This window comes from Bactrocera oleae, chromosome 5, assembly GCF_042242935.1.
Source record: "Bactrocera oleae isolate idBacOlea1 chromosome 5, idBacOlea1, whole genome shotgun sequence".
Taxonomy (NCBI): domain Eukaryota; kingdom Metazoa; phylum Arthropoda; class Insecta; order Diptera; family Tephritidae; genus Bactrocera; species Bactrocera oleae.
This window is the reverse complement of record NC_091539.1, coordinates 67,802,559-67,823,602: the sequence shown is the minus strand read 5'-3', so window position 1 is coordinate 67,823,602 and position 21,044 is coordinate 67,802,559. Positions and strand designations below refer to the sequence as shown.

General features: G+C 34.2%; 2 protein-coding genes across 11 annotated transcripts in view; one reads left to right on the top strand and one right to left on the bottom strand.

Annotated features, from left to right (window-relative positions):
* Nadsyn (NAD synthetase) overlaps positions 1-21,044 on the bottom strand; it is a 127,809-nt gene that overhangs the window by 43,545 nt on the left and 63,220 nt on the right. For 2 of the 4 annotated variants that reach the window (XM_070110350.1, XM_070110352.1), the window contains one exon: positions 18,990-19,047. The exons of the other annotated variants lie outside the window; for them this stretch is intronic. The gene's annotated coding sequence lies outside the window, so the exon portion shown is untranslated. The remainder of the gene's footprint in view (positions 1-18,989; positions 19,048-21,044) is intronic. 4 annotated transcript variants of the gene reach the window in all.
* Positions 1-21,044, top strand: part of Nna1 (Nna1 carboxypeptidase) — a 115,742-nt gene that overhangs the window by 32,046 nt on the left and 62,652 nt on the right. For all 7 annotated transcript variants that reach the window (XM_070110344.1, XM_070110345.1, XM_070110343.1 and 4 more), the window contains exon 2: positions 1,772-1,950. In XM_070110344.1, the coding sequence (XP_069966445.1) occupies positions 1,772-1,950 (179 nt within the window). The remainder of the gene's footprint in view (positions 1-1,771; positions 1,951-21,044) is intronic.

Below are 21,044 nucleotides of genomic sequence, written 5' to 3'. Positions count from 1 at the left end.
AATTTATTTTTGTAAAGATTACAGTGTGAGAAAAATTTTTAAAGCTCTTAAAATATGTGAGCAGAATTTCCAAATTACACAAACACACGCATATATCTACAAAATAAAAAAAATCATGTTTGCAATGCGGCAATTCATCATAAACCGAAACAATTTCATGCTTGTAATTCCACTCTCAGACTGCTGTCACTTTGTTTGTTTGTTTTCCATCGCTTTTGCTGCATTTTCGGTTTATTTCTTTGATTGCACATATTTTTCGAGTCACTTTGAGACAATTCACAGCACTTGTTTGTGGGGCGCGCCTTTGTATTTTGGCACTTACGTAAACCTGCATGTATGTGTGTGCAACTGTGAAAAATATATTTGTATGTGTGTGTGTGTGTGCATTTGCGCCAGAAAGCAATTGTTTGCATTTGCGACACACGAAAGTGCCAGTACACTTGCTCCACGCGTCCTTTTCGGCAACGCATCGCTGCTTTTACCGTTACACACACCGCAAACAGCAGCATCCTGCTCGTCCTTTCGCACTCCTGGCGCCTCCGCTTAACGTCTCACTTACTATGTGTGCTCTTGACGTGTCTTTGTCACCATCTGAACCGCAATTACTTTTGCTCTATTAAATTTTGGAGCATTGCAACGTGGCGTCTTCAGTTTACTCTATCAACCTCGATTACAGCGGCCCTCAACCTTGCCACGAAAATGCTGCTTCGTGTTCTCCTTACACCCACTTCACAAACTTCTTTTTGCGTCTCGTACTGACTCTTGACTAGGCGACATTAAAATTTGATATTTAATTTCATGCGCTTCTTTTTCTAAACATTTTTCAGTCGCCACTCAGTTGAAATCATTCCATTGCCCGTGAAGTATTTTCATCGAGTTTTTATTTACTCTTCTCTGCGTTTACAATTTTTTTTCAAGGACATTTAATATGGCAAAATTAATGACTTTTCTGCTTTAGTTGTTTCAGCCTCAAAGTGAGGTTGGGTTTTGATTTGTTTTGGGTTTGTTGGCAATTAGTGCTCTTTTTAAGCTTTCATTTCTTGCTCGCTTAACAGTTTAAGGGGTTCCACCGCTTTTTGTTATTACTTTGGGTTTTTTATTGAGTTATTTAGCGCCATGAAAAGGGCAATTTTATGAACGAAAGAAAATAAATATAAGACGGGAGGTAATCTAAAAAATCTGCATCACAACAATAACCAATTCTAAAAGTTTTAGACACAATTATTTCTATATAAATTACCAACAACATTAGGTTTAATTAAATTTCAACACAGAATAATTTTTAGCTTTCATTACAGAATACATTTTAATTAAAAGTTTTTCGAAAAATGTCAAGAAGATTCCGTGAGGCATTATATTTTGCCCAGTTTCGCTATTATAAGATAGGTGGCAATGTTTTGAATTTATGACGAGAAAAATTACAAAGCTCCATATTTGACCTATGCCCTGGAATATTTCGCGCAGTTTTAATATTTGATGGATGGTAACTCTGTTTCAAAAGACGATAAATTCATGCCGAATTCACTATTACTTTTACGAACAGAAGCATTGGAATGTATCTTCATTTATTGTTCTCCATTAAAAAAAAAACGCCAAATAATTCGATATTTATAAAATAAAATGGAAACCTCGATTATATCGATTTTATATTTTGTGCCTACCAACAAGGTAGTCTCACAATAGAGACCTAGTATAAGGTCAACCATATATTGTATCATTGTATAAATATTTCTTGTAATATATTCTTAAACCTTTTCTAACTTATTTCCAGGTTTTCTGGGAAACTTTCTTTCCAAAGGCCTGAAAACCAATCAATTGGAGGTGAATACCGATGAAAAAACGTTACGACCGATTGCACGTCTAAAAGAACCGCGTGATCTCTTCGCCCTGCCGAAAGACAAGGATCATGATTGCTCACAGCAGGCCCCCAGATGGCCGATTGAGTGTCAGGTGAGTGATGTGCACATTACCAAACTAAAATATAATATAGTGTATACAATTATTTTATATATATTGTACACATATATGTATGTAAGGATTAGTTGTTGGTGTCAGCTAGTGAACAAATTGATTGTGCTCTCCATACTCGAGTTGAACTAATTTTTTGCTGCCACATCTAAGCGACCTTAACTGCAGGAAATAAAAGTTACATAAGGGGAAGTTGTTGCTGTTAACTGAAAGCCCAGTTTTCAGTTTTTCAATTTCATTCGTCCAACCACAAGTTGCACACAAATCGACATACAAACTTGGTTGGTTAGATGGTGAAAATTGAATTTGTGTCAAAAATCATCTAGAACAAAAATCAATATGCGTTACGCATCTCTATTTTACTACCAACGGGCAGACAAGCGATAGAAATGAGATGCACGTATGTATAGTTAGTGCTTAAGTATGTATAAGCGCTGTACATGCCTTGTCGGAAAAATTTAACGAGTGAGATATTTAGTTGTTGAAAGTACCTTTCATATTCAAGGAACTCGGTATTAGTTCATATAATCTAATGATACTTTTTGTGGAAGAAATTATCAAAATGATAGAAGAGGTCTCGATCTTGTAAAGATTTCGATACTTGCTCTGGAAAATTAAATTAAAATTATTGGGGGAAAATAAAAATAAGTTCACCATATGTTGGGGAAAGTGGTTGATGGTACATTTGTTACGGTACATATGCTACCAACATAGTAACAGAATACTGTGAAACGGTTTAAATTTACTCACGCTGCTTACAACTCTCAATCTCGGGGAGAAATAAAGAACAAGCTAAGCTGTAAAATTTTTTTTTTTTAATACAAATTAAGTCTATGTAGATTGCATTTTTATAAGCCGATAATGACTAGAGTGAGTCTTGATGAATTGCTGACAGGGGGGAAATAAAAGATATACTGAATGAAAGTATAAATTTTTTTTATTATACACAATCGTATGTTACTAGTTGGTTTATGACTAAGAAATAACTCAAAGTAAAGTGAAGTTGGCTGCTTCTATACTCACAGTTATTCATTTTTTAAATTTTAATTTATAACCTTGATCCAAGCATGATATACTATTGCATGTATTTTCCGAATCTATTTCGTCCAAACTTTTTTAAATAAGTAGATGTCGAAAACATTTTTCCTACTATGATCTTTACTTCTACAATTGTGTGTGTGTGTATGTGTGAGCTTGTAAAACGACAAACTCATAAATTTCAATCTGACGCGTTCATGTATAGTGTGTAAGATTGGGCGCGTGTTGGTGCTCGGAAGGCAACCAAATGGTCTACATATAAGCTAACAGTGGCTCAGGATCTGCTTGGGTTGTTTGCCTTTAATGTAAGCGTATTTTTCCATTAGGCATGTGGGTGTGTGTCTAAAAATTGAATTAGATTGCAGCTGTTTACGCCGCTGGGCCGGCAGCGCGGGTGTGGACCAGCAGCGGCGGCGGCGGCGGCGAGTGGTTTACTTTAATGTAAACCATATAAATCGAAGCATATGGAAGCTGTCGAGGCTGTCCTTTTTGCAAACGTCATACCCTCACTCGCACACGATTGCTGTGATGAGAATCAGCGCGAGCATTCAGCAGCGACCGGAGTGCTAAAGCAAATGTTGGTGTGTGTATGCGCTTGGAGCACTTGAAGATATCCTTCGTTGGCACTTGCGTTGGCCGCTCGGTCGCTTGACATGCGTGCGCATAATGATTAATGATCTGCAACATTCGATGTGCTTTGATGGTGATTTTTATTTGTTCAACCTCACCCGCATATCAACCGTTTACCACGCTTTGCCTTCGCACCCAACACACACACACACATGAGGGCACACATATACATAGACATATACCGTTATGTTAATAAGTTTATGTGTGTGTGTGTGTCGTAAAAGAGTTAAGTAGGTCGCCGTTAGTACTTTAAATTCAGCTCTGTGGTTAAAAGCCTCGGCCCAGTGGTTGGTGGTTGAAGGCAGGCGGTTTAAATTTATTTACCATATTTTGCTTCGGTCGTCTGTTGCTACTTAAAAGCTCTTCACGCAAGCTTTATACAAACATATCTACTTTGTGTGTGTGTGTGTGTGTGTATAGATACAGATACAGATCTGTTCTTCATTTATTGCTGATGCTGGCAGATTTTTATGCATTTAGATTTATTTGCGGCGACCCCTTGCTGAAATCAATATGACCGAAGTTAATTCGATTTTTATGACATGTGTCAGCGATAATGCTGTCAAATTTGTTGCTTATAAATATATAGTACAAACACATGCCCTTTTAAGTTTTATTTGCATTTTTTTTTTCGGGGAGAAATGGGTGAAAATTTATATGCTGACACTAATGGTCGCCCCAATACGTTTTTATGGTGGTGAATGCTGCTTTGGATGTGCTAACATAAATTTCTCGATGTGCGACAAAATATATTTTCATAAATTATAATACAAAAAGTAGATTTGGTAATAGGGTACACTAGTGGCGCAGTTTAACTGAGGGATTTTTTATTTGGTCTCAAATACTCGCTTCAGAAAAAGAGCGTGGGTAGGAGTCTTAAGCGTATTGTTAAGGAAAGAGATAGTGAAAAGCAAAAGCATAGGTAAGGTAATAAGGCCAATGAGTGGGAAAAGAATAAAGATATGTACACAAAGGAAGAAAAGATAAATTATTCGAGCAAGACAGAAGAGAATAATGATAAACATTATTAATTAAATTTTTAATAAGAACAAAAAAACAAAAAAAAATACAAAAATGAATAAAAATAAAATATAAACAAAAATAGATAGGAAAAAAATTATTCAATAATTTGGCCCTAATTATTCCTTTTTTAAATGTTAAAATTTCCAGTTAACCATAAGATTAAAGCTATAGTAGTTTCTCATTTATTCTCGAAGGCGCACACATTATTATTTACTTTCAGTTTGTTCATTTTGTAAAGATCCAGGTCCGTTTTCTAAAGTTTTTCGCTGCTGCAGAACCTTCCGAGTAAACCAGATCAGTATAATGTTGCACTTTGTAGGCAAAACTGATGCTTCACTAACGAAAATTTCCAACTTTAAACCAAATATGTCATGTCTCATTTACAAAGCCCAGCGGCAAGCAAAAATTTTCCGAAGCGTCATACTCTACTTAACGCCAACTGCAACATTTTCGCAGCTTTTAAACTCGCTGTAGAACCGAAAAGAGCTCCGCGCTGGCAATGAGGATATACGAGTGCTGCTACTCGACTGTCAGTAAACTGCATACATAAATTCGTGTTTATGCAAAAATCTTCCATTAACCGCAGTGCAACTCTGCATTTCACATAAATTCGTATGTATATACTCAGAAAGTGTGTTTCTATAGCCGGAAGTCAACAAAGAGTGCAGGAAGACGAAGGTGCATATCATGCTTATATTAGCACAGCCTGCCACAAACAATGAGAGATGCTACTGTTTTTAGAGCTACACGATCTCCGAGCGAAAGTGTAAACATGTATGTATGTATGCATGTGTGCTTATATGCAGCCAAAGTGTTGGCAAAATGTTATAATGCAAATTTTTCCAAGTTTTACACATGTAAAGTAATTAGGAAGAATTAGTAAGTTGTAGCATAACTCGTGCTGTAGTTTAAAATTTTATTAGCATTTGCCGGGATACGCGCTCGAATGTACATATATGTACATACATACATATGTATATATGAATATATTATAGTTAGTTGGAAGAAATGTGTAAGGACGAAGAAATAATAATTTTTAATTGTCGAAACTTTACCATATAAAGTTGCTATTTAGAAATTACGACAAATAAAAAAAATCCAAAAAATTTTCTAAAATGTGAATTGAAAAGAAATTATGATTTTTTAATTGTGCAAGTTTAATACAATTTTATCAATAGATACAATTTTAAAACTTATAAAAATTTCGATTGTATTTATATAATAAAAAAACCTTCTTAGCAGCCTTCTGCGAAAAAAAAAAAACGTATTCAAACGTTTTTGTGCCCACTATAGCATTACAGTAAGTTTCAAATATTTTCTAATTTTTCATATTTAACATTATGTGGCAATGTCTTATAATTATATCTTTGTAGATCTATTTTACTAAAACGCAATATCTATGTAATCATATTTAAAAATAAACAAAAAAAATTATTAAGTATGGCAACTCCGTTTAAATATACGATTGAACTCTAACGTTGAAAACAACTAAAGCACTTAAATTGCATTGGGAATTTTTTAGCCTCAGCACTCTTATCTTTATAAATTTTTTTGCGAGGGCTAATGGCAACTTCTGTAATATAATAACATAAAATTTTTATACTTAAATCTGCTAAAAACATTTTTATATATTGTTATATTTTATTATTATTTTTTATTTAATAAATGTTGTAACCCTATTTAATATTATTATCTGTTCTCTGAATATTCGTAGACTTTAAAATCGGAAAATTTTTAAGCACTCTTATTTTTATCAAGTTTTGTTCGATGGCTAATGGCAACTTCATATTATACATCATAATATTTTACACTTAATTGTGCTGAAATACATATTATTACATTATTTCTGTTATTAAAATTTTTTTAATTAAATAAATGTGGCAACCCTATTTAATGCTGTTATCTGTTCTCTGAGTATTTTTAAATTTTATAATCGGAATTAATTAATCATTATTTCTGTTATTATTATTTTTTAATTAAATAAATGTGGCAACCCTACTTAATATTATTATTTTATTCCAACTTTAGAAACATTCAAAACTTTGTACTTGCTGTTTTTGAGCTTTATAATTTTTATCGAAAAACTTTGATTCGAAAAGAATTGGCAACTCTATAATATAGCAAGTTTATAATAACACATGTTTAAATACTATTTCCGAGCTTATTGTTAAGTTAAATTTTAAATTTTATGTCGTTTACAATTTTTAAATTTTTGTTTCTGCAATTTTTGAAATATGACATACATAAATGTGGCAACCTTCAATTTTACAATATTCATCTTTCTTCAAAAGTTTTTGGCGAATTTCAACATAAATGTGGCAACCTTCAATTTTACAATATTTATCTTTCTTCAAAATTTTTTGGCGAATTTTAAAAGCTTACAATTATATATCAACAATTTAAAAACTAATATGGCAACCTAAATCCCTTTTTTCTTTGATTTTTTTAAAAAACTTGCAATGCATTCAATAATGAAAAAATGTGCGGTAATTGTTCTTTAAATTTTAAGAATTTTTTATTTTCGTTTATTTACACTCAAATACCAAGTCCATTTAATATTGGCTACAGCGCACGTAATATAACGGTCTCACACATGTACCATATGTTACATATATGAATTCGTTTCAAGTTACGCATACGCACCGACGCTTCATGGAACAAAGACTTGCTTTGCGAATTGCCATGACTAAAAACTCGATAAATCTAATTTGAAAAGTGGGAGCATAAAGGAAAAAGTGGAAAAGTTCAAATCTCAAATAAAGTATGTTTGCACAAGCTCAGACGGCGCCTACAAGCACACCTACACATACTTGAGACTAGAGGCTTTCTAAGTATTTATTAAGGAGTGCTCTCGAGCAGTTGTCGGAGGCAGGCGGCTCACGCAATTAGCGTGCATCATCAGACACGTTTACGCCTTCACGACTTTGCATTAAAATCCACAACACAAAAAACAAAAGCAAAAGCAAATAAATAACAACAACAGTGTAGCAATATAATCAGCGTTACACATTCCCAGGGGAGTTCTTAAAAGGAAAGTGTATGCAGTATTGTTGTTGGGATTATATGCTTCAGAGGAAGTAGATCAAATCTCTTTAAAGTGCCAAGAATAAGCAAACAATAAATTTTCTTTAAAGTGAGTTCGAAAAGACAAATACTGGTTGGTTATGTATGTATTAGTTAGAATTAAATTGGTGCACAAAGAGAATAAAAGAAGTGTCAGAACTCACTTTTGGTGGCGTGAAAATTATATTTTGTGCCGCTTGTCTACCTCTCTCAAACTTAAACAAGCACGCTGTATCAATGTATTCATTTGCGTCAGTGTTGGCTTTGCTAAGCAGAAGTTAACACAAAGAAGAAACGTGCCTTCGACGACAAAACTGCGGTGGCACGCATACATACACTCTTTCAAATAAAGATATACTGAAGCGGGAGAAAGGGGTTGGCTGCAAAATCTCGATGACTTTATAGCCACAAAATGCTTCGCTAGCACTTTAGCTTCAACCACTCTAGTTGCGCTTCCTCATCGGTGTAAGCACCTCACAACTCCCTGTCAGTTTGCCACAAAGCCTCAAGCAGCTGCGTGAGTAGAGGCGAAATTAGCAACGCAACGGTTTCTTGTAGCTTTCACGCCACCAGCAACGGCCTTCAACGATTTCGCTGGTGTTAATTAAGCGTAGCACACGCATCAGACAACAAGACAAACAAGATAACTCCCGCAGCTTTTTCCCGTTATTTACTCTGCTGGTGGAGGGATTTGTGCTTGGAAGTGTGGCTACAAAGCGCCTGACTGCTGCTGGAGTGTAGCAATGAGCAGCATTAAATATGCTCCTTTTCTTTGCTAGCTCTGTGAAGGCAGAGCTCTCTGATCGTTTCGCGTATATAAATAGCTGCGTTAGAAAAACAAATATGAGCAAATAGACTGCAGACAAACGGTACTTCTATAGCATTTCATATTACGAGGACAGTTGGAAACATCAGGGATTTTTGTACACTTTTTTAAGTAAAAATTTTCTGCTGTGGCAGTAAAAATTTATTAATTGGGAATGAATTACACGGCGCATCCCATTTCCGACAAGGGTTGCCACATTGTTGAAATCTTTGTAGAAAATATTACAAGACGGAGAAACATAACAATACCAGTATCAGGCTAAAAAATGCCTAATACTTAGAGTGAAGAGTATTTTTTTTAAAAGGGTTACCACCTATATGACATTTTCATACATACACATATTTCTTTACATTTAATTCTTAAGAAATCTATTTTCAAGAGCCATTACAATCTCCTTTGAACTTCATTTTATTTTGTCTTATTTTCGCTTCTTGCACTCATCAATTCACTCGTACTCAACACGTGCTTGGCAAACCACACTCGTGCCACCTCTAGTGCTTTTACCTTATCGTCACGTATTTAGTTTTGTCTCAGCTCGTTACTTCACTGCATTTGTGTTTTGAGCGCTAACTCATTTGTATTGTAACTAAATATAACTGCAGTCATAATTCGCGGCAATAAAAAATAATAGCAAGCAATTTGTTGCAGCAACAATTAAAATTTATGTTATTTGAAAACTTTTGACAATTTTTTCCCCTTTCAAAGTAATAGCCACGCTGTAGAGTTAATTGTTGTTATTTACACGTTTTTTGTTGTTGTATGTTTTTGTGCACGTCGGGTTATTGTTTTCTGCGAACTGTAAGTCAATTGCTTATGCTCGTTTTTAGCGACGCAGAAATAGTTAAAAGCTCTTCATAGACTTCGGTATAATAATCGAGACTTGGAATGGTTGAGTTACCTCTTAAGACTTTATTTATATCGCTTATGAGCTTAGAGTTAGTTTATATTTTTATATTCTGAACTTGGTATATAAAGTTTGTAACATCCAACAAGAAACGTCGGAGACCCCACAGAGTATGTATAATGATCAGCGTGACTAGCTGAGCCTATTTAGCCATGACCGTCTGTCTGTCTGTCTGTATATACGTATGAACTAGTCTGTTAGCTCTTGAGATATCGATCTGAAATATTGCACATGTCATTTTCCCAATAAGAAGCTGCTGATTTATCGGTACATCCAATGTCTAAAAACTAAACCGACCGATCAAAATTAAATACTTGATATATTTGACGAGATATCTCCATGAAATTTGACACGAATTATTGCTTAAGGCAGCGGTACAATCTTCAAAGAAATTATTTAGATCGGACTACTTCATATGGCATATAACTGCCATGCAAATGATCTATCAAAATCGAGTCTGTGTATTGAAAACTTTTTGGCATGGATTTGGATTTGGATTATTGTCCAAAGCAACTGTATAATCCCCAAAAAAATTGTTCAGATGGTATAACTTCAGTTCAACCAAAAATAACGTTTTTTTTTCTTTTTTAACGGTGAATTGGCTCTTTGAAAGTGTTATAATGTGGAATATATGACGTATATTACGACATCAGAGAAGCTTACAAACATATATACTTTATCCAACCTCACAAAGACTATTCGAGTACCAGGAAGTGGTGTATTAAGGTAGGTTGCTTTGCTGAAAAAATATCCACCGCTCAAATATACCATTTTCTACTGAAAGGAATTGTAATTAGCGAGCACAACGTCACGATAAAACAATTAGCGGTTAAAAACATTGGACAAATCACTTAAAAAATCATTGGCTGATTCGATATTTACACAAATACAAAACCAAAAAAAAAAAATTTTTTTGCAGGGAAGCGGTGCATTATTTGTCGAAATCCCAGTTGAAATGTTTTCAAAAGAGCGTACTTTTTAACAATCAACTGAAACACCACTAGCACCAAAACCCATCATTTCCGCTCGCACACACTGACATACACACTGCAGAAGCGGCACTTGCACACTCGCACACACAAACAAAGTAGCCGAGTAGTAGAGCGGAATTGTTTTCGATTGATGCTGCCACTTTTATTCCTGGCATTATTGCCACCACTTTCGTTTTTTTTTTTTTTTTTTGCCAATGCCAACAGTCAGCGCGCGGCAACACAATGAAAACATCGTTGAAATGTTTAGAGCGAAAATAAAGCAGTGAAAAAATGTGCCAAATGCACGCATTGTTTGTTAACCAATGAATGTAGTAGCGCTTGTAGTTCTATATGTGTGTATGTGTGTGTGTTCGTGTAAGTGAGTGTGTATGTATGTATGGACGCTGAGTGAATAAAAGATTGCCAATCGCTGGCGTTCAATGTGAGCCAATGCCTTTTGTTGCCTTCGCTATTTTCTTTGTTTTTCTTGTTTTTGTTGTTTCCAATTTGTGTTGTTGCGCTCGGTTTTTGGTTGCTGTTTACCACCAACCATTCTTCAATCGTCATCAAACAATCAGAAAACCACAAGCAAACAGCAGTGCAATTCACTTGTGCCAACAACCAGCTTCAGCGTTCCCCTTCCCACCCGACACCCTCAACGCAATCATAAATGGCAACGAAAAGAAAAGTGTGCTGAATTGAGTTTAGTTTTTTTTTCGCCTCTTGCCACATTTGGTTGCACGAGCATTGTTCAGCAATCGGTTCGGCTACTCGTATTTGGCCGGCTGCCTGCCTGTCAGTTTACAGTTTCCAGTGCTCAGCTTCCGAGCTGCTAACCTCAAACCAACGACAACGGCGCAGCTGGGCGTGTAGGTAAAGAAAAAAGGCGAGGAAGTGGAGCATGTAAAAATTGAAGGTTTTCGGTGCAATTTAACCGAACGCCATAGAAATTGGCATTGTTACTTCGTTAGCTCCAGCTGTATGTGTGTTTGTGCGTGCGTGTGCGTTTGTGGTTGCCAAAACAGAGAGGTCGCTTGCTTGGATTAGTACGATGTTTGTAGGTGTGTGCTTTTGGATTGCTCCGCATATGTGTGGCATGATAAATGAGGTGTGAGAAGTTATAATCGATGGGGACCACAAGCTCACAAAACCGGTGATTGCGTTTATTGGCAAGGTTGCAATTTGCACCAAGACGGAGGTTGGATTTATTCGTTAGTGGCATAAGGAGAGCTTCTTTGTGATTTTATGGTATACCCTGAACAGGGTAATTGTTTGTAACACCAACACCACCAAAAGGAAACATTGGAGTCTACATATATAGTCTTGGAGTCTCCATGTATAGTCGATATAGCTATGTCCGTCTCTCAGTTTCTGAGATATCGGTCTGAAATTTTGCAAACATTTTTTCTCACAAAGCAGCTGCTTATTTGTCGGAACCGTTGATATCGGGCAACAACTGTATGGAAAACTATTTTTATTTGTCAAGCTATTTTCATGAAATATGGCATATATTATTATCCAAGGCATTCATATAATTTCGGACCATTATAATAGCTGCCATCCAAACTAACAGAGCAAAATCAAAATAAAGATATTTTTATATCTTTTCATACTATAAAAAATGCACCTGTGTGAGGTATTATAGCTTCGGTGCAGCCGCAGTTTCTTATTTTCTGGAATATATTTTATCTTATAGAGTCGCATAAATTTTGCCTTCATTAAAATTGCTTTAAAAAACCGATTTTGGTGAAGTTGAAACATTTTGAAATTAAAACTACTAACTTTTCTTGCATAAATGGACAAATTAGTATCATTTAAAAAAATATAAGTCATGTATATAGATTTGTTCAGTTAGGTTGGATCAGGTTTGGTGTTCGTACTGACAACTTTTAGCTCGCTTATAACACTGAAGTGTGCGAGACATCCGGCAGTAAAATAAAAAGTCAAACTCAAGCGCATTTCGCCGACTTTTTTCATATCAAAAATAGTACTTTTTAAGTATTTATAAAAATCACCATTATTGCAGACTCAAAGTTATTCGCCAACTAACTCTTTTTGGACTAGTTCAATTTTAATCCATAAATTATACTAACAAACTAGTTACTTTTTGATAACTGTGATGATATACTGTTTCAAATGTTGAAAAGCTCAAAATTTAGGTAAAGAAGAGTTATTCGAAAGTCGAAATTTCAAGATTACTTTTGAAATTATTATTTTTTCTACTTTTTCAAAATTTTTCATCCATTTGTCGCGTGTCGTATATCGCATTACAACTGTCTATATTTAAATACAGTAACTACATTTGTATGTACGCATCACCAAAATGTTCAATCGAGAGCGATTTTTAATATTTGAGAGATTCGAGAAGCATATAGAGTTTTCAAAATTTTTCCACTCCAAAATTTATAGCCACTTTATGTAGGGACATTCTGTGAGTGGGTCAGTAGTCAGATGTTTGTGTTGTGTTGATAAAGATAGTTGAGACTACTATAATAGGCGTTGGAATACGGAATACAATTTTAATAAAACGACAATATCTCATTTATATACAAAAACAAATATAGATAGTTACGTTAGACCGTACAGTTTATGTATTCTATGTCAGCGCTATTAAGAGTCTAACTTCTTCTGAGAAATTTTCAAAAGTATCTAATGTATATTATGGCAATGCTTAAATAAAACTAAAAAACTCAAAACCTTAATTTCTGCAGGGTATTATTAAAGAAGATAGAAGATATTACAAATAAAAAAACAAAGAAAGCTTTTGTTCAAGGCAAATAAAGTTATGTTTGAACGCCAGAGAACGATTTTGAGAGTTATTGCTGAATATTTTATTTGCATAAACATTTGTGGATTATATGCTTTAAGCTCACTTTTGTACCACTCTGTTATGTTACTTTTTAGCTATATATCTTTCTGTAATAAGAGTTTTATAGGCTTGCTTTTGATCACAAATTACACTCTCTGAGCTATATACACTTAAGCAGGAAGTCTTGAAAACTTGTTTTAAGAAATAGGTTGAGAAATATTAGGCCCCAAAAGTTATAGAAATCTACAAAAATATGTATACTCAGCTCAGTAAAATAAATTATGGAAATGAATGAGGGAGTTAAGGATGGCTTTAATACTCAGGTTACCTGTATGATGATTTAAATGGGTTTGAAATAATGCAATACGTCGGACTATAGTTGTATTTGTAGTAATTCAAAATATTCTTTACTTGAAAATTTAAGCATCGATCGGTCTATTTGCTATTTTATGTTAATATATATGATCTAAATTAAGCGAGAGTTTCGTTACTACGAACATTTTACAGCATCGATTATGCTAAGAGATCTTCCAATCCTGCCGGCCTTATTCGTTCTTTTTAGCAAAATATTAAATATCTGATGTCTTCATTCCAGTATTGTTGCTTTCAATTTGTGCTGGAACTACGTTACTACTGTCAGTGTCCACAATAACTATAACAGTACAACTCACAATTAAAAGTGGCAGTGCTTTGTGGCATGCACGCATATTTACACGCATGTGTGTTGCAAGCAGCGCAGCGACAAAGGTGAGAGGGGGCGCAACAATCACGTTTGTTTAAATTTTAAAATGCCACTTAACAATGTTGCTGAATTTAATGGGTGCTCAACGTCGGCAACTAAATACTTCACTGAGTGCGACCTTTGACCGAAACCCCTGCGTGGAACGAGGGGCGCAACAGCGCTTGTAATTTGTTCGGCATTACGCATGCATGCACACATACAAACGAGCTGGCAGTTAGTGGGGCTTTTTATGTTGGGTCGTGTTGCTTTGCTCTCGACTAACTGCCGTTAAAGGTGCTGAACTGTCAACAAACGCGCGCTCGAGCACAACCCGCCTGCGTTTAGTACCCGGGCGGCAGTGTGCCAATTTGCCAGTTTCATTGCCCCTATGCATGCAGGCGCTCGCGTGTTGTTTTTATACACATGTGTACTCATACGCTTGCATGTGTGTGTATTTGTGTGCGCGTTGCTAATTCATTAAGTTTGCACATGGTTGCCTCAGCTGTTTGCCACTAACGGTTGGCAGTCGCCAGTCGCCAGTCGTCAGCTACTTTATTATGCTGTTTTACATAGCTAAACAAACTTGTTGTAGAAATGCGAATCCGGCGCGCCCCTCCGCATCTCCCACTCACTTAAAGCGCCGAATTTACGCAATTAAAGTTTGGCATCGCATTTTTCGCGTAACAGTCTGGCAACCTTTGCTTTCGGCGCTTAATTAAAAATTTTACAATCTCGTGTAAGTTTTGTGGCAGTCAAAGTTTTAGAAAAGTTTTGTGTTTTGTATTTATTTGCCACACACACGCAGAAAATTAATCACACGACCTGTGCACCAACATGCAACGTGCAACGTGCAAATATGTGTGCTCGTAATGACCGCAAAAACTTTTCTCCTCAATAAATGTCAACGACATGTAATTTGCAACATTTACGCAATACTTGCCACAACTGTCAATGTGCGTCGTGCAGCAATCCGCGGCGACAACCGCAACTTCGACTCGCTTCCAATTGCAGTTGACGTATGTGCTGCATTTTCGACTCCAGCAACAACTCGCTGGTTGCATCAACAGTTGTGGCACGTTGCTAGTGTCCGTCACCATTCGCTGTTTCTGGCAGCGGATGTCAGCGATGTACTGCACAAGGTTGCTCTGCGGTCGCAGCCGCAATGAACTGACTCTTTGGTTTGTCGCTCGGTTGCTGGATGGTTGCATGATGCTGCAGCGCGCGGCAGGTGCACCGACAGTGTGGCAACAAGGACTAACTATTTGGCCAGTTAACTGCTTGTAGGGGCCGAAGATCTGCTGTCAACACTGTTGCGCTTTTATGGCCAGCGACATTTGTTTATCTTCATGTTGTTTTGTTGTTGTGTTTCTTATTGCCTACATTAGACACTCTAGCTTATTTGTGTCGATTTGTCATCATGCTTGTTCGTTCGGTGCTTAATTATTAGTCTGTTCTACTGTTGGTTATAGCTTTAAACTTTTTGTATAAAAAATCGTAAAAAGGAACGATTTTTATGAAAAAATTTTAAGTTTCCTAAGGAGATGCTAGGGTAAATAAAAATAAAGTACATATTTTATCGTATCGAGATCGTTTTACATTACATTTTTTTTTCAATTTATTGGAATAAAATTCCCAAATCTAGTTCTTTTACATGTGAATATATACAAATTAAGGAGCGCACCTAGTGGGAAATTAAAAAAAGATCGATTTCATAAATTTCGAAATAACACACTTAAATTTTAAATCGGTATCAAAAATAGTTTTTGAGTTACATCATTCGTAGTACAGTACAGTCTTTTTGATATGTTTTTATTTAGTATTATAGAAAAAATAACACAAAAACAAATATTTGTTACATAAAAAGTACATTAGGTATTAGATATAGATCATATATACATATGGCGAACTCTAAAACCCCTTAAGGAGTTACATGGGTTTCGTCGAACAAAAACGTTCTATTTTTAATAATTTTTTTTTCATATAAAAAATTAAATATTTTATTTCAACTTGTTATTAATCCAAAGTTAAATATTTGATAAAGATTTTGTGAAATTTTCAAAGAAAAATATTTAAAACTCGGTCATTACCACGTCATTTCCGGTAGTCCCTCGGAAAAAAGGTGTTTACGCGTTGACAACAGAACTTCTGACAGGATCATCAAAAGTAAAAAGAAACAAGTAAGGAAGTTCTAAGTTCGGGTGTAACCGAACATTTTATACGCTCGCAAACTTGCAAGGATCAAAGCCCGGGAAATTACTTCAGATCTAATTTTAAAGTCGGTTCCTATAAAGTCATCTCATACCATCCCAGAGATAAAATTTTATGTCTCTGGCGTGTTTAGTGCTTGATTTCTCGCGCTTTTAGTAGTTTTCATAAGACCCGTTGTATGGGGAGTGGGCGGGTTTGTCACCCGATTTCACCCATTTTCACACTGTCGATAGAGGTGCTAAAAACATTTGTTCCCAGTGAATTTAGTTTTTATAGCTTTAGCGGTTTAGGAGATGTGTACATTAAACCTATTAGGGGCGGAACCACTCCCACTTTAAAAAAAAAATTTAAATTGCAGATGCCCCTCCCTAATGTGATCCGGTGTACCAAATAACAGTCTTCTATCTTATTGTGGAGCATAGTTATGGCGATTTTTTTGTTTTTGATTAATGGCGTTTTGTGGGCGTGGCAGTGGTCCGATTACGCCCATCTGCAATACCAACCGTCTCACGGTACCAAGAAACATGTCTACCAAGTTTCATAAAGATATCTCAATTTTTACTCAAGTTACAGCTTGCACGGACAGACAGTCACCCGTAAATTATATCTTAAAAGACATGTATACAATTTCATTAAGATCGGTTAACTTACCAATTACTTAAGTGTAGGCAAACTCCAGAAATATAACCTCTTAAGGTTAAAACAGAAAAAAACAAAAAAAAAAATTATATCTTAAGTCCTTTAAACTTTTTTGAGGAGTTCTCTTTGATTGTGCTTAAAATAATATTCCTAAGTGCTTTCTTAAGAAAGTTAGTTGGATGATAGAATGTTCTATAGAAATCGTAGACAAAATAATTGACTATGTGTACTTGTAACTGAGTTTTATCCCAACTTTATATAGAAAGCTCACCTTTGTTCTTAGAAGATATATTTATGTATGCAACCGGTCATTCATAAATATATCTTTCTATCACTCATATCACGCAGACCACCGTGAAGCGAAAGCCGCGAATGAGTGAGTCCAGACCAAACTAGCTGCATTACAATTATTTCGTTCTTAGCCACCTATAGTTATTGTTGTATGTTTGTATTATACCATGTTGCAGTTGCACGCACGAAAGGTTTGAAAGTGCGGAAGTGGCATACCACTCTTTCCATGCCCACAAGAACCACAGAAACGAGCAGAATAAAAGGAATGTAGAAAATGCAAGTGAGAGGGCTGAAAGAACTGAGACTGTAGACTGGACTGTAGATATGAAATGTGCTTTTAAGCAACTATAATTTCCTTGACTTGCTTTGTAAAAAGAAAAGAAATAAAATATAATATTTGTATATTATTGCTAAATTTTTATTTCCAACAAAGACTAACACTGAGGATAGAAAAAAATATTTAAAAAAGTTTTCAACTCGAAAAATTGAGAAAAAATGGTAGTAATTTGTTGTATGTGGCCTCGAAGCTACATTCTAAGGTTTTATTTAGCAATTATAGAAAATCACATATATATGACTTTATTTTAGGCAAAAGTGTTACTTCTGTACACCGAAATATTTTATTTGCTTTCTTACTCTTTTAATTTTGGAGTTATGTTATTTTTGTGTTAAAAATCACAGAAATAGCTTAACGCCCGGAATTAATTTAGTTATGTCTATTCATCGATATGCGTCGCCCTACATTTCCGGCAAAATATGAAATATTAAAATAAATTTTTTTAACTTGTTAGACCTTTGTCGTATAATATCGATACTATTATTCTAGAAGTGGTATTTCGGTAGATCTATCTTATTTAGCAATTCTTTCATGAAAGAAGTGGGATCAAAAAATATACACCTAAATAGTATTATCTCCTTTGTGTCATCAAAATAACTCGAAAACTTAACTTTTGCATGAACTTACACAGCTACCAATAAGTTATATTTACTATGGCAAGAAAAGAAGACGAAGACTACCTTTATATTGCAATGGCAGTAAAGCGGATGTATCACACACGCATATATGTATATAGCTCCTACATAGTTTAAATCCAAGTCTATGCACAATCATCCATTGGTATACATGACTATCTAAAGGAAAGAAAATACCAACTTTTATAGAGGTTGTAATAACATAAGTATGTACAAGTATATGTGTATATATATACTATGTATACTCTACATAGTTACTTTAAGATTTCAAAATAACGAAAAACAAGCGCAGGCACCGAAAATAAACAGTAAAGTGGAAAAAGTAGAAAAATAAAAGCGAATAAATACAAAAATAAACTCTCAGTTAACCAGAGTGTGCAAGCTTTGTTGCAATAAATACGGCGCGTTGCATACCACGAGCATATGTTGGTAAATAAAAAAGTTTTGCTTTCAAAAATTAAAAACAAATATTTGCTGAAAAATAAAAAATAAAAATATGCTAGAAAACTTAACAAGTTTTCGCTAAAATGGAAGCGAATTAACGCAACTAAAAGCAACTGACGTTTATACACTGCGTATGAGTAACATATGTCGAAGAAAGTTATGAAAAGAATTGCGCAGTGTTCTGTTTCTGGTACAACTATCGCAATATAAATTAGTTAATGCTTAAAGTAATGAAAATAAAGTCGAAAATATTTTAAATTGTTCAATTTATAAAAATTTATTTTTTTAATGGAACTTTGTTTTTTTTTTGCTTGTTTTGTGCTAATGCAATGTAATTAAATAGCAATTTCACTGCATATTTTTTTTTTACTTTATCAACTTCCATTGACTGCTGCAAAGAAAGAAGAGTTGTGGTACAGACATATGTACAACAAAGAACAGAATGTTCAAATTTAAATGAGAAAATGCGGTAAAAAGCTTACCCAGTAAATAAATACAAACTCTTTTGTTTACTTGACCTATTGTGCTGCACTAGTTTACCTGTAAGTAAAAGAGAATTAGGTTATTAGAAGCAGATAAATAAATAGAAGGATTGTTGTAATATCTAAATGAGCGAATTTGATGACTTAATCCTAAAAAAAATTATGTCTTACATTTAAGCTTCTCAATTTTGATAATGCCTACACATACCTTATATTTATTTACAATAATTATTTTAAGTAATATTTTATTTATTTATAATAACTATTCTTAGTAATATTTTATTTATTTATAATAATTATTTTTAATAATATTTTATTTATTTATAATAATTATTTTTAATAATATTTTATTTATTTATAATAATTATTTTTAATAATATTTTATTTATTTATAATAATATTTTATTTATTTATAATAATTATTTTTAGTAATATTTTATTTATTTATAATAATTGTTTTTAATAATATTTTATTTATTTATAATAATTATTTTTAATAATATTTTATTTATTTAAATATCTTTGTGAGTATGTTATAAGTGCTGACACTAAAAAAACGTTTATTTGATTTTTTTAGGTCTAGACTAATGTAAATAACGTTTATTTGTTTTTTGTTTAACGTCTACCCTAATATAAATAATATTCATTATGTATCAGATTTCCTACAAAATATGAATTGATTTATCTTTGCTCTTAATTATTATTAATATTTATTATACAATAGGAATATCAGTTAAGCTAATTATACCTATAACTTTACCGGAAACGAGCTTTGTTGATGGTTATAATAAATTATTCAATACTCATGGGCACATGAGAATATTAATTTTAAAATTTTGAGATAAAAATTTTTTAATTTACTAATTTATTTGAAAGCATTATACATTGTCATTATCACCGGTTTGAACAATGGATTATTTCCAACAGTTGTCAGCTTGCAACGTGAGAGTGTTTATGTACTTGTGCTACAAAAAAGCAATAAATACGCATGTCACAGATATTATTTGCATTATTTAACTAATTAAATGCGAGAATAAGCTCAAAATGTTTTAAATTGCTTTAATTTCATTATATAAGCCAAAAAGTTTCATATTTCTGCTAATGAGAAAAGGACAATAGATACAAATACAAGTATTATATTTGTCATCTAACAAGGCTTCTTAAGCTGCCAATTATGAAAAATAGTATATAATATACGGTATATAAATAATAACGGTATCTCCATAAAATTTTAGACTTTCTCAATGCTATCCAAACAACTTCCGGCGCAATTAAAGCGTGCATGCGACAACTGTTAATTTAATAGCGGCAAACTCATAAAAGCATGATTAATATTTTCATAAATTCCGCACTTTGCGGTTGTCATTGTAAATATTTGAGAACTCGTCAAAGCGTGCGAACGAACATGCGCCGTTCATATTTATAACCTTGTGGCATAAACTAACGCAAAAGCCGTTAGCCACTATTTTGTGCATAATTTCAAAAGTATGCATGTGTGTGTGTGAGATATGCGCATATGAAACATGCTAATCCACATCGCAAATAAAGTATATATGTATGCGAAATATTACAGTTATATATATGCAGCGTCAAATAGCCGAAAAGTGCAGCGCACACAATGCAGAGTGGTAGGTGTGTGTGTGTGTGCGTGCACATGCAAATAGCTTGTATGTAAAAATTATGTGCGGAGTAACAAATTTGCATAAATATTTAGTGGTAAAATAAATTCGAGCTATTTGCGGAATAACGCTGCGCACTAACACACACATATATATATATGTAATGTGTTGGTATAACGAAGCTGCGTTATATGGTTATATAAGCCGAACCTACAATTTGAGCATGCCACAAGTGATGGTTAGAGACACGCATACACACGCCCAAACACAACATATACAAAAACACCAATTTTCGGTGCTTGCTTGTGTAACGGTATAAATTGGTGCGTTGTCAGTGTAGGCAAGAGCTGTTTTATATATGTGTATATGTATGTGTGTGCGCCCGTGCCACGTAATGCACGCTACTTTTGTGTCTGTGCTCACAATGCAAAGGCTA